General features: G+C 40.8%; 1 protein-coding gene across 1 annotated transcript in view; it reads left to right on the top strand.

Annotated features, from left to right (window-relative positions):
- Positions 1–9,658, top strand: part of Cpa6 (carboxypeptidase A6) — a 304,771-nt gene extending 295,113 nt beyond the window's left edge. Inside the window, exons 10-11 of the mRNA XM_075974646.1 lie at positions 5,695–5,779; positions 9,136–9,658. Of these exons, the coding sequence (XP_075830761.1) occupies positions 5,695–5,779; positions 9,136–9,323 (273 nt within the window). The 3' untranslated portion in view covers positions 9,324–9,658. The remainder of the gene's footprint in view (positions 1–5,694; positions 5,780–9,135) is intronic.
- Positions 9,659–14,929: the final 5,271 nt, after the last annotated feature.

Below are 14,929 nucleotides of genomic sequence, written 5' to 3'. Positions count from 1 at the left end.
TGCCTGCCAACCCAGATGCAGGACTCTCTGCTACCTCACCCAGAGCCGTGTCTGACTGCACACCACCATGCTTCCCCCGTGATGATAATGGACTGAACCTCTGAATTCTAAGCAAGATGAATTAATTGTTTTCCTTTATAAGAGTTGTCAGGGTCGTGGTGTCTCTTCACAGCAATAGAAACCCTAACAGACACCACACAAGCCACATAGTTGTTTTCACAGGTTTCAAATAACATTCACTGGCATGAAGACAGCCTCCTCAGAAAATTGTGCAGGGAAATTGAAATAACCATGTGTAGAATAATGAAATTACTACACCTAATCCCTCGTCTTGCTCAAAAATAAATTAAAAATGGATCAGTGTTGATGGAGGCTATTCGTTTGTTCCCAGCAGCCCAGAACCAAAATAACGACACAGATACTATATTAATTTCAACCCTGCTTGGCCAATGATTCTAGTGTATTCCTAGCTAACTCTTACATTTTAGATTAACCCATTCCTATTATTTTATATTTTACCATGAGGCTAGTGGTTTACCAGTACCAGCGTGGGTGTCTTTCTCCTCTGGTGGCTACATGGTGTCTCCCTGACTCCACCTACTCTCTCCTCCTCTATCTGCTTAGAATTACGTCCTTGTCCTATTCTCTGCTGCAATAGGCCCAAAGCAGATTTTTTTATTAACCAATGATATTCACAGCATACAGAGGGGCATACCACATCACCTCCCCTTTTCTGTCTAAATAAAAAGGAAGGTTTTAACTCTAACATAGCAAGAATACATACAAGAAAACAGTTATGAACCAAGAATTACAGTTACAATATTTAGTTCATTTATATTTGTCAAATTAAGGAAAATACTCTATCACCTATGCTATCTTTGTGAGTCTAAAGTTTTATATCTAATCTGTGTTTTATCATAAGTAAGAAAAACTATAACTATAACTTTGTATTCTTCAGCTCCATCAAAGACTCCAGAAGGATATAATATTACCTAAGTTAACAGGAACTATGTTGTAAGCAACTTCCAAAACTCTAGAATTAACAGAGACATCTCACTGCCTGGACAGTCACCCAAAGTTCTTCTGTAACACTGGGACATCCATCTTCAGCCTACAGGCCCGTAGTGTCTGGCAGACTTTTCCATGAAGCAGGAAATTTCAAAGACAGTTCCACCTATATTGGCAGTTTGTCAGTCACTTTCTTCTGTGTCTTGCAAAATATCTGGCAGACTCTTTCATGAAGCAGGAACTCTGAAGGACTGTCTCACCTTTAGGCGAATTCAGCAGTCATTTTTCTGTGGGTCCTGCATGTATGTCCAGTTCATACAGCATAACATCAAGCAATCCAGGCAAGAGCAGATTCCTGCCCAAATGGTTAGCAAACTCCATGAGGATCCTCTTCAATGGCCATCATCCTCTTGAAGTAAATTGGTACTGCCAATTACTTGCCATGACTCATTGTCATGAAAAGTCCTAAAATCTTAAAAACATTTTAAATGCCACATTCTGATAGTTTTTTGAAAGGTTTGAAGAATACATAGCCATCTGAAATATATCTCTGTACATCTAGAAAACCTAAGTAACATGACTACAAGGTTGACTGTTATATATGATTATCTATTAAGCTATATTTCTTAATTTTACATTACATTTTCAAATAAACTGCACAAACCAATACCTTAATCAGAGCAAAAATATACATATAACAAAATTGACCTTAAATTTATATCAATAAACCAAGATCTATACCAATGCAAAGTATTCATCTCTATATTATATTCCAATTTAAATATAAACAAACATTTATAAACAATGTTTGAGAATTTGGGCATAGTTCTATCCAAACTGCTTTCTGCTTTTTGTTGGGTGAAGTAATTTTTAGGGATTTACAGAGATCTTTCAGGGGTTCTTATTCCATCAAACCATATTAGTCTGGAAGGAATCCACAGTTTTTGGATCCAAATTTTGAAGTCAAGATACCTTTAAAGTATATATAGCTTAGCAGCCCATACAATAAAATGTCTCTCTGTACTTCACTCATTCACAATCAAAAAATTCAAAGAAAATACAATAATATACATAACCCAGACTCTCTGTGTATATTCCATCTTTACATGGCTTATTTTTCTTTATTCCTTTAATCTATGACTCTCTGTACTCTGTCTCTTTAAAGACTTTGTTTTATTTTTTAAAAACAATTTTACTTCTTTTTATAACTCTCTGTACTCTTTTTCTTCTCTCTCCCAAGCCTATGTACATTTTTTTTAACACACTGAGTCTCATTTAGAGGTCTTTTTTGTCTAAATCTGTCCTATGGTGTACCTGTAATCTTTTTCTGTCCAGAAGCACTTCTTAAAATGCTAAGTGGCTAGGACTAAGGCTACTTTGCCTTTTGGTTTCGCCCAGTCCAACATGGCGGAGGCATGTTCACCACCTCTGAGATCTGTGCACACTGCTCCAGTTTCAGGTATGCAGCGGGTCTATGTTGTGCCATTAAGCAGTTTGTAACACACTGTTCACAAACCCCATTCAAGTGCTTGGCCTCCTGAAAAAGTCGGAGTTTGTGCTAGCAGCATGAACCAGGAAGTCGCTGTTTCTGGTGCACAGTGTTTTGCTGCTAATGTTGAATCAGGAAGGACCCCCCCCTCTTTTAAGACAGGGTTTCTCTGTAGCTTTGGAACCTCTCCTGGAACTAGTTCTTGTAGACCAGGCTGGCTTCAAACTCAGAGAGATCGGCCTTCCTCTGCCTCCCGAGTGTATGTCACCACAGCCCAGCAGGAAGACGTCTCTTAAAGAAGCCACAGCGCCCCTGTTTGCCACCAGCAGACAGAACCTATTTGAAAAAATGTGGCTACCAAGAAACTGCACATAATGCTGTTCTTTTGTGCATCGAATTCCTTTCCAAGCTCTCTCAGCTTCTATGCAGATATAGCCGGCACACCGCACACCATTCTGTTGTTGGAGGCTGTTCTTTTATTCCCGGCTGCCCAGACCCAAAATAACTGCACAGAAACTATATTAATTGCAATACTTCTGGGCCAGTGACCCTAGCATATTCCTGGCTAGCTCTTACATATTAAAGATCAAAGGCCAAAATATAAAGTTTTGGGATGACTAGAGAAAAACATATGTAATATATTTCAAGATATAGATAAGGCTTGTCTGAAAAGAACTCTAATAGCACAAGAAGTAATCCCCCAAACCGGGGAAGAGGGTTCTGTGAAACTAGAATCTTTCTGCACAGCAAAGGGAACAGTCAGCAGCCTGACGGAGCCTACAAGAAGGGGAAGAAATCTTTGCCGACTATGTATCAGTTTGTGACTGAAAGCTAGAACATGCAAAGACCTCCCAAAATCAAACATCCCCAACAATACGTGGACTAACGATTGAGTATGCTTCCCCCCAAAATTACAAGTGGCCAATACATATCTGAAAACATGTTCAACATCAGGAAAATGAAAATTAAAATTGCCTTGAGAGGCCTCCTCATTCCAGTCAGAATGACTATCATCAAGAAAGCTAGCAATGTATGCTGGCAAAGATACAGTGAAAGGCTAACCCTTGAACTCTGTTGGTAGAGCCATAAACCACACAACCACTGTGGAGGGTCCCCAAAAACTAAAAATAGAGCTCCCATCGGGGCCAGCTGTGCTGCACTTGGGCACCCAGCCAGAAGACTCTGTCAATATGCATGGTCATTGCTGCTTTGTCACAACAGCCAGGGCCTGGGACCAGCCTTCCTTCACCAAGACATGCATGAGGAAGATGCATCCCACAGACATAATAGAGATTTATTCAGCTATAAAGAAAAACCGTGACCTTTGCAGGAAAAAAAATGGATAAAACTAAACAGCATTATGATACAACACAAGCCAACTCACAAAGACAGATGCCTCCTGTTTTCTCTTATATGAAGGCCTCAACATAAAAACATTTGGGGCGAACGTGGGGTGAAGGTGGATATGGGTGTGTATACTAGCTGTGAAACTCTAAGTGGACCCTGAAAAGAAAGGAACAGATCTTAAGGAAAGAGAGGATAATGCAAAATATGCGGCATAAAAGTAGAAAAGGGGTCTATAGGGAGGGAGGGCAGGGAAACAGGGAGAAGGGCGAATTATAACAAAGTATTATGGTGCATGTTTAAGAATTCCACAATGAAGTCCATTCCTCGGTATGTTAATTTAATAACAGTTAAAATTGCACAAACCTTGTTTAAATAAGCTAAGTGGCACTTTGTTTCTTAATACATTTCTTTTCATAAAAAATAATGAAAACACGAGTCTTCTAAATGCAGTCATCTTCTGATTGTAGAGACATCTGCATTTGCCATAGCATATTGCTAAGACTATTGGAGACAATACGGAACTTTTCCATAGACTCCTCATGACAGTGTTTACATTTTTTATTGACTCCTGTGAGTACGTCACCATCTGTGAGATCACTATGAAATGGTCTGCCAGTGCCTGGAGCCCTGCCCTGAAGTAGCCACAAAGCCACAAGCAAGGCCACGTGTATTCATGAGCTGGACAAGAACAGCAACCCGAGGCTCCGTCCACTACACACCATCATGCCCCCCAGGGTGCTTCCAAAGAAACATTAAATTATTCACCAGCAAACTGAAACAGGAGAGCTGTGTGCTGGTTTCAGCTTATGTCTTTCCTCCTGTTTGTCATCTGATATTTGTCATCCCTTGCTAAAACTGGACCTCTGACAGTTTCTGGAAGACTTTTAAAGAACAGTACCATTCTGTTGGAATAGCCACTATTTGGGATTTTGAGCTTGTTAAAGGGTGTTTGTGTATGTGTGTATGTATGTGTGTGTGCATGTGCGTGTATGTGTGTGTGTATGTGTCTGCATGTGTGTGTGCTGTGATGGTAGTGGTAGTTTATTCACTGATTTTCTGCATCTTAGCATCAGCTTGACTTAGCTATGTGAGAGACTTTGTAACGTCAGAAGTCAGGAGATGTCATTAAATTGATATTCCTGTTCCCAGTAGGAACAAATGCATGGCATGAAGGTAGCCAATCTCCCTTGGTGGTTTCTTAACTGATTCAGATGCATTTGAAATAGCTGTCTACTCGTACTGAAATATATATACTTGTGGATCAATATGATTGTATGGATACTCTTGCAGACTTATGCTTCTTCAACATTCCTTTGAGAAATATCGATTAAGTATCCATTACATACACAGACATGTTGCTAAGGACAGGATATGAATTAGAGATAATATTGACATTGTTGCAGCCAGGTCAGCTATTTTGAATGCACAGGAATAAGTGCTCCTGACCTAAAGGGAAGAGGATAGAATGCATGAGCGGCTTCAGGAAATATGAGTACTTGTCCTAGCTTACCCATTCTTTGCTGGGTCACCCCAGGATACCCGTTTCACTGCACTGAACCTGCCTTTTCTTAGCTACAAAACAGAATTGCTGTTATCATTGGTTTGCGTGAGGATCAACCACATCAAAAGTTATGTTTTAAAACGTGCTTTGATCCTCAGCACTGTAAAAAATAATAGTGGGTTGCAAAATGTACAATTAAGATCATGTTATTATTATTAGATACAACTGTTAACTAGTGAGCCCTCTCTTCTGTTTCTGTTGACCATCAAGAAGGCGCAAGCAATCAGCCAGCATTCCTAGAAGTTTCAATGCCACAATGTGACACAGCTTCTCCATTTTGCCCTCCCAGGGATTTGCAGCTCACAAAGCAGTGAAGGCACTCCGGTCGGCACATGGGACACAGTACAGACATGGCCCTGCCTCCCAAACACTATGTAAGTTCCCCATGCGTGTCCTATAGGATCGTCTCTCTTGAACCAACAGCCTGTGCCATGACTTCCCTTTAAGAAGAAAAGTGTGTTCTCCCTAAAGCAAAATCTGTGATGGTCAGAGTAGCCAGAGATGATGGGGAGAACTGATATCTGATTTGTTTTTCACAGCTTGACAAAAATCGCTGTACCAATTTAAACCAATTCTAAGCAGAGAATATGCTAAGCATACGGTAATGATGGTAAGTTGGACTGAGATCCCCTGACAGTGGAAAGCACCAAAATGGGCTCCTTAAGCAATTTGTAAGTACTGTAAGTGTGGAAATGGCCTCAGGAAGATAATGAAGTAAATGTTTCATCTCTCCAACAGCTTCCCTTTTGTCCTTTATCTCCTCCATCCCTGTTATGAAATGCCATTTCGTACATAGCATCTTCATCTCAATTTTCGCTTGAAGATTGACTTTAAAGTATTTCTTTTATATAAAATAAAAAGAACCAAGTATATAGGAAGAATTTGGACATTGTCTGGTATGGATTCTCTTCTGAGTCTCTCAGATGTGTTGTCCTGGCCAGGGTATGAATTAATTCTCATTTTTAACTTCTCCAAATGCAATTTGAGTAATAGGATTACATCATTTCTCGTGGCCTTCCAATTCTGCAATTTATTTTTATTGGAAAAAATCTAATGAGCAGTCATGCATATATTAGTTCTGTGAGCTTGTGGTCACATGCTGTATGTCTATGAACATATAACTAGAATCTGATTATGTTCCTCCCATAAGGCCAAATTTCTCCTTGGTTCCTTACCATAGTTTTACTGTCTTACCCCTCATTTTCATCGACAAAGGTAAATTTGCTCGTTAATATTATAGGTCAAATGAGTTTATGTTAAGAGTGAGAAGGGTACAAGAGTCAATGGGTTAACTCTGTAGTTAATGATCCTAGGTCCAGGTTGACCTTTTAAAATGGTTTCAACTCCCTCTCCTATCTACCTTCCCACCTGCCTCCCACGTTTCTCCCCTCCCTCTACCCACCCTCCACTTTTCTCTCTGACCCATCCTTCCTCTCTGTCCCTCCTACTCCCCTCTTCCTTTCTCACATGGTCATGATATTAAATTAAGCTTGCCTTAAACTTATCTTCCCTGTGCCCCAGCCCCAGCTACTTTGCCCGACTTTAGAACTGCTGTTATCTTGAAAGGGGAAAGCAGTATTTACAACCAAACTCATACCAGCTGATACCAGTGTAATACCTATACTGACAGTTTTAAATCATTTTCCAAGTCTTACCAGTATGTTCATGTTGGTACGAAGCATAGCCACGCTATTGTATTTACAGAGAACAATCTGTTGCCATAGAAATGAGCCCGTCGCATCCCCATGACGTAATCCTTGGCACCTGCTATCTCTGTTTGCACTCTCTCCAGAGGGACACTGAAGCCACTGCACATTTTCTGTCCTTAGCCAAAGCCAAAAGAATCTGAGAGGTAGCAGAGCTGCGTGGTTGTCCCCTTCATAGAATGAGCCCAATGTACCTTGTACCTAGGAAATTGTATTAAAAGGCACATTGTTGCCAGGAGTGATGGTACATGCTTATAAACTCAGCACTCTGGAGGTAAAGGAACAAATTGATGAAAGTCATATTGGTCTATATAGTGAGTTCTGGACCAGTTTAGTCCATATAGCAAGTTCCAGGCCAGACTGGGGCTACATAATGAGACTCTATTGGGTTTTTGTTTTGTTTGTTACTGTTATTGTTTGTTTGTTTTTAAAAAGAGATCAGGTGGTGGTGGCACACACCTTTAATCCCAGCACTCCGGAGGCAGAGAGCAGAATCTCTGTGAGTTCAAGGCCAGCCTGGTCTAAAGATTGAGTTCTAGGACAGTCAAGGCCACAAAGGCTACACAGAGGAATCGTGTCTCAAAAGCAAAAACAAAAAACAAGAAATAAAACAACACAGCAACAACAAGGAGCTCATTGTTCAGTGGATAAAGTGTTTCCTGTACCAAACATGAGGACCAGACTTTAAATCCTCAGTACTCTATACTGGAGAGGTTGTGGGGTAAAGAGAACACTCCTCCATTGCTGGTGGGAGTGCAAACTGGTACGGCCCCTTTGGATACCTGTATGGTGTTTTCTCAGAAAATTAGGAAACAACCTTCCTCTATACCCAGTAGTACCACTTTTGGGTATATAACCAAAGGATGTTCAATTGTGCTACAAGGGCATGTGTTCAACTATGTTTATAGCAGCATTGATTATCATAGCCAGAACCTGGAAACAACCTAAATGCCCCTCAACCAAAGAATGGATAGGGAAAATGTGGTACATTTACACAATGGAGTACTACACAGCAGAAAAAAATAATGTCATCTTGAAGTTTGCAAAAAAATGGATGGAGCTAGAAAACATCATATTTAGTGAGGTAAAGCAGACCCAGAAAGACAATTATCATATGTACTCACACATAAGTGGTTTTTAAACATAAAGCAAAGAAAACCAGCCTACAAATCACAATCCCAGAGAACCTAGACAATAATGAGGACCCTAAGAGAAACATACATGGATCTAATCTACACAGGAAGTAGAAAAAGACAAGATCTCCTGAGTAAATTGGGAGCATGGGGACCATTAGAGAGGGTTGAAGGGGAGGAGAGAGTAAGGTAGGGAAGCAGAGAAAAATGTAGAGCTCAATAAAATCAATTTAAAAAAGTAAATCCTCAGTACTCACAGGACAGGAAGGGGCTCAACAGGACCGAGAGAACAGGAGGGGTGAAGGAAATAAGGGGGCTTCGGGAAACAGAATTCCAATGTCCCAGACCTTGAAAGAAAATACTGAGTAATAGAACAACATCGGGCTCTCAGTGTAACTTGATTATTGGTGAATAAAGTGAGAAAAGCAAGGGTGAAGAGGGTGAAGATAAATGTTGTGGGAACCAGGGCTGAGAAATTTGGGGAACCTCACATTGGCACAGATCCATGCTTAGACCAGATCCCCGATGGCAGCAAGTATACTTTGTAAGACCCATGAGGCAGATGCCGAAGAACTACTGTTAATTTAGTCTTCTAATTTCTGTCTGCTGTCACTTTGTGTGTGGAGGCATGTATGTGGAGGGCATAGGACAGCTGAGTGGAGTCAGTTCTTGCTTCCATCTTCACATGGGCTCCATTTTCAAACTCAGGTCGTTTGCAGTGAGTTTATCTGCTCAGCCATCTATCTTGAACCATTCTTGGTAAAGTGCTATTTCATTGGAAGGATTTGGTAGAGTTTAGTGAACATAAATTGTCTGTGTGTGTGTGTGTGTGTGAGTGTGTGTGAAAACTAATGCAGACTCTTTAGTGAAGTGACTCTTTTTAACTTTTAGACGTAAGCTCCGGTAACTCAATGGATTGGGCTTATAAAAATGGGATACCCTATGCATTTGCTTTTGAACTGCGAGACACCGGGCAATATGGATTTCTACTGCCAGAGAAGCTCATTAAACCGACCTGCACAGAGACCATGCTGGCCGTGAAGAACATCACAATGCACCTGCTAAGGAAGTGTCCCTGAGAGAAACCCAGGTCTGGTCCACCAACCCAGAGAAAGCAGATTCTGAGCAAAAGGATACTTGGCAAAAAGTAACCGTTTAGACTGGAAGGATCCATGGACCTTAAAAGGATCTTTTCATGCAATTTGACACTTTATAATAACAGAAAATTAGGGCAGAGCCTACGTTGGTATAAGAAGAAAATCTACTTTATATCCCTTTAGAGTCTTATTTGATTACATTGGGAAGAGAATGTTTTAAAATTCCATTGTCTCAAGAACTGTACAAATTAGTTGAGGATTTCCCTTCAATCAACCTCTATGCCTTTGATTAAGATCTAAGTTACCAGTGATGTAATTACTTGGTTCTTATTTGAAATGGAAAGAATTATCTGTATTTCTTAATAAATACATTTTTTTCAAAGACTAACATTATTCACACATTCATCTCAGTTTAGAGCACTGTATCCCACCTATACAAAGTCTGGCAAGTATTTCGGTAGAGTCATGAGGCAAGCAGCTATGGTTCCCTGTGCGACATAGACCCCAGCAATACTGAATCATGGCTAGAGGAGGAGCACCTGAGGTTCACCCCTAGCTGAGACTGTCTTGGAAGTTAAGGGCTGCTGGGGGACAGGGAGGTCACTTTTCTCCAGGTGTGTAGCCGTTGGCAAGTCTCTTATGATCTAGTAAATAACCCCACACTCGTGTGCATGCAAACAAAAAATCCTAATTAAACTCTAGGTTATTTAAAAGAGAGTGAGAAAGAAGGAGGAGAACATAATAGGAAAAAGATATCCAAAAGTAGTAGGGCAGGGTTAAGAGAGGAGAAGGAAATGACTGTGATCTAAACACATTGTATAATATATTAAATTGTCAAACAATAAAAATCAACAGGATTGAGTGACTGATATTTATATTCGAAGAATCCCACTTTAAAAAATAAAAGTTAGTAGGGTGGTGGTAGCCCACACTTTTAATCCCAGCACTTGGAGGCAGAGACAGGTGGATCTCTGTGAGTTCGAGGCCAGCCTGGTCTACAGAGCTAGTTCTAGGACAGCCAAGGTTATACAGAGAAACCCTGTGCCAAAAAATAAAAAGTAAAGAGAAAGGAGAGAAGGAAGAAAGAAAGAAAAAAGGAAGGAAGAAAGAAGGAAGGAAGGAAGGAAGGAAGGAAGGAAGGAAGGAAGAAAGAAAGAAAGAAAGAAAGAAAGAAAGAAAGAAAGAAAGAAAGAAAGAAAGGTTAAATAAGCCAGACATGGTTACGCAGGTTTACAATCCATGACACTCAAAGAGGCTGAATCAGAAGGATTCTAAGATCATGGACTACTTGGGCTACAGAGTAAATTCAAGGCCAGCATGGCCAAATTAATGAGACTCTCTGAAAATAAAATACAAAAGGTTATCCAGGCGATGTTGGTGCATGCCTTTAATCCCAGCACTCGGGAGGCAGAAGCAGGCAGATCTCTGTGAGTTCGAGGCCAGCCTGGTTTACAAGAGCTAGCTCCAGGACAGGCTCCAAAACTACAGAGAAACTCTGTCTTGAAAAAACAAAAAAAAATGTCTAGGAAATATAGCTAAATGGTGAGACACTTTACCTAGCATGTATGAGACTGTGACTTCACTCTCCAGTGCTAACAAAAAGCAAAAGTCAGTACTAATTACAGGTGCCAGGCACAGGAGTTTTACATTAATATTCTCATTTATTCTGCACAGTATGGGATTCAAATGAGGAAACTGGATTATAAAGGTGACATAGACTTCCATTTCCAGGAAGTCAACAGGAAATGTATCTTCATCATTGCAAACAATTTATATTTCTGGACAAGATGGAACTTTTCTTAGGACGAGGGTCTCTTTTGCCTCTTCCTCTTTACTGCTCAGATTACACATATGTACTGAAACACCAGGCCGAGGATATTTAAAATCATCATAAACCATCATGCAAGAAAGTAAAGAAATCTTAGGCCAGGCCTTGATTGAATTCAGAAACTAGAAAGGTAAAACATGTACTCTTGACCTCAGGGATGTGTGCTGATCTGATTTCCACAGCACTGTGAGAAATGGGGCCAGAGGAGTAAGTCCAGGGCTACACGAAGCTGTGACAGTCTAATGGGCCACTTCCACCAGAGTTCTGGGATTCCTGCGGGTTGTGCCTTTGATGGAAGGGTAAATTAGATTATCATACACTCTTATTACACACATGCATATAGACACACGTACATGAATACACATAAACATATACTTACACACACACTCTCTCTGTCTCATCCACACGCATGCACGCTCACACACACTCCCGTGTTATTTCTCACAAGCCAGCAGGAAAGATGACCATTTCCAACCTGGACAAGCAATTGCCACTCCAAGTTTCAGTTCTCGTGCAGGTTTACGGTCCAAACTCAGGCTTCTTACCAAGTCTCATAAGCTTCTGGCCAACAGTTTAATTCAAATTTGTTCCAGTTTGAACTGGTAATACCCTCAAGTATTCAGCGGAAAGCTTCTTAAAAGTTTTGTCTGGGGGTTGGAGAGATGGCTCAGCGGTTAAGAGAATGGTGTGCTCTTCCAAAGGACCCGAGTTCGATTTCCAGCAACCACATGGTGGCTCACAACCATCTGTAATGAGGTCTGGTGTCCTCTTCTAGCAGGCATATATGCAAACAGAATATTGTATCCATCATAGATAAATAAATTTTTTTTAAAAAAAAGTTTTGTCTGATCAAAACACGACTATCAGCATAAAGGGAAGGTCTGGAAACTTCCAGTAAGGAGGAAAAGATCAGTCAAAGGGAGGAGGACATACATAGCACACACTTCCCTGGCACCCCTAAAACAGAAGACGACGGGGAAGTTTCTTCAGGGATTTGAGGAAAAAATCACCGCCACCACCACCACCCCGCCTAGAAAAAATATCAATGAAGTACAGGGTAAAATGTAGACATTTCCACAAAAGGGAGCTCCTAATAATTTCCCTTTTCCTGGAAATTCCTAACAGGAATAAATCAAAGGAGATGTAGGACTCAAAAGCATGGAATCATGTTTGGACATAAAATGTCCCCCAAAGTCTCATCTGTTAGGGGTGTGGTCCAGCTGCTGGCACTGTTTCGGGAGGCAATGAAACTTCAGGAGTGGGCTTCCTTGGAAGAGGTATGTCTGCAGCAGGGTGTCAGGGCCGTTGTGGCCCTGGGACCGTCTCAGTCTCGTGGCCGCCATGAGGTGAGGAAACGCAAGCTCCGTCATGCACCTTTTGTCCATGGTATACGGCCCTTCTGTGCACCCAGTATCGACAGATCCAAGGCCAAGATGGCGGAATGGAAACTGCTAGCCAAAATGAACATTTGCTCCTTGGTTTGTGTCCGTACCTAGCTGCAGGGCTAATAAAAGTAGCACAAGGAGAATTCTACATAGGAGACAGGAGTAGAGAGAAACTCTAGGTGATAGCTAAAGAAAGGTCTCGGGTAGCATCTTGGGGATGGACTTGCAGAAGAATTAACTTAAGCGGAAGGAAGAGAGCCGCGGCTTCAGATGAGCATGGCGATGCATGTGAAACACACACAAAATACGTCCAGGGTAATGTTTACCTGTGCAGAACTTGAGGATGAACTCACAATGTGAGTACAGAAAAACAAGCAAACAAAAACTGTATTTAAAATAAACCCAAAAAGGGGGTGGAAGTAATGGTGTATTTTTTTTAAGTTCTTTTTTAAGACAGGGTTTCTCTGTAACTTTGGAGTCTGTCCTAGAACTCTCTGTGTAGACCAGGTTGGTCTCGAACTCACAGAGATCCGCCTGTCTCTGCCTCCCGAGTGCTGGGATTAAAGGTGTGCGCCACAACCACCAGGCATGATGGTGTATTTTTAAAGAACTATCCTAGAATTCTGCATGACTTAGTTCTAAATAATACAGAGACAATTAGTGTCAGACATAAAAACACCATGACAGGAAGAAGCAAGATGCAAGTGAGACAGGAACATAAAACAGCTTAGTCTGCCTTCTCCTCCATGGAAGGAAGTTAGGTGGTCTCCAAGGCTGAGAAAAGTCTAAATACATATGTTATTTAGCATAAGAAAATAGGGCCAGAGAGATGTCTCAGCAGGTAAGACTTGCAACAAAACCTGATCAAACAACCAGCCTGCTCAAAGCCCGGAACCCACATAGTGAAAAGAGAGCGCTAGCACCCACAAGCTATCCTCTGACCTTGTGCACCTTGGCGTGTATGCGTGTGTATATGTGGATGTGCCCAGAAACATACTCACAAAGAAATATGAGGAATGAATGTAAATATTAAAAGAAATAAAGAGAAAGATTAAAAATTATTGAACTAATGAAAGAGAACAGAAAATAACACAGGATGGAATGAAGGGTTGCTATGTTTAGGATACACTTCGTGTTATTAAATAAACTTCCATTCGAGGAGAGAGTTAATAAAGTATTTTAATATAGGCTAAAGCACAAGGATTAAGAGAAAGAGAGGCACAAAACTAATATAAGATACAGCTGAGGGTGTCAATATGAGCTTCTTGAAGAAGAGTCATAGATAACGAGACCAATTCTATTTTTATTAGGAAATACACATATAAAAACAAATACTTCTTTTAAAGGAAAACAATATTTGAAAAGAAAAGTCATCATTACTCACTCTCTGGTTTTGAGACAAGGCTTTGCTTTGCAGGCCAAGTTGTCCTGAAATTCATAACCCTTCTGACATTTTTCCCCTGATGTTGGAATTACCACGTGTGCCATCATGCTAATTTTTCTTTTTGTCATTGCAGAGACAAACCTTAGGTAAGACAGGACAAACCTTAGGTAAGATAGGCTTGGTTCTGTGGAGAAGAAATACCCTTCTCCAGCAGCAAACACTCAGGAGTGGCTAGGAGCTCGGAGGGTGCACTGTTCTTTTATCTCTACCAGTGGAACAGGTACACGCCAAAATGTCCAGCACAATTAGGAGAGAAGGAGGCCAATAGACTCCAGGAATGAAAATAAAAGATAACTCTCAAAGAGCCTGACAGGAGGTGTCCCACCAGAATGCCTTGTCTAGTGACCTGTGTGGGTTCTCACGCCAGGGCGCTTTCCCCTTCAGTTGGGAGCTCCGACTCTCAGCTGGTGTCAGTGCATCAAATAGCCTCAGCCTTTATCAACAATCACCTCTGGAGTGTGTGGGGAGAGAAAAGAAACACACAAACCTATAGACAAAACTGAAAATTCATTCTTTATTATATTTGATGTCTAGCCTTACCAAACCCCATATAGCAAAACAGTTGCCCAGTGAATACCAAGAACTAGATATTCACATTATTTTGTTATCCTTGCTGTCACACAGCAGCTGTGCTAAGAATACTTTTTCAGAGGCCAAAGAAGGGCACACACACAAAATCATCATCATCATCATCACCTTCATCATCATCATCACCCACTGACTTCAGGGTACCCAGTTTCTTTACTATCCATATGTAGACTCCTAATGAAATGATTTTGATGAAGTTCATGTAAATTCTTATCCATGATTACTCCAACATTTCAGTAATACTGTATACATTTTATGCCTCAGGTGCTTTAAGTAGGTATTTTAATATGTATAGACTATTTTCATATTTAATATTTTTAAACTAAGCCACAAAATGTGTGGA

Source organism: Microtus pennsylvanicus, chromosome 5, assembly GCF_037038515.1.
Source record: "Microtus pennsylvanicus isolate mMicPen1 chromosome 5, mMicPen1.hap1, whole genome shotgun sequence".
NCBI classification, from domain to species: Eukaryota; Metazoa; Chordata; class Mammalia; order Rodentia; family Cricetidae; genus Microtus; species Microtus pennsylvanicus.
Note: the sequence above shows the minus strand (reverse complement) of the source record. Positions and strands in the feature narration are given on the sequence as shown.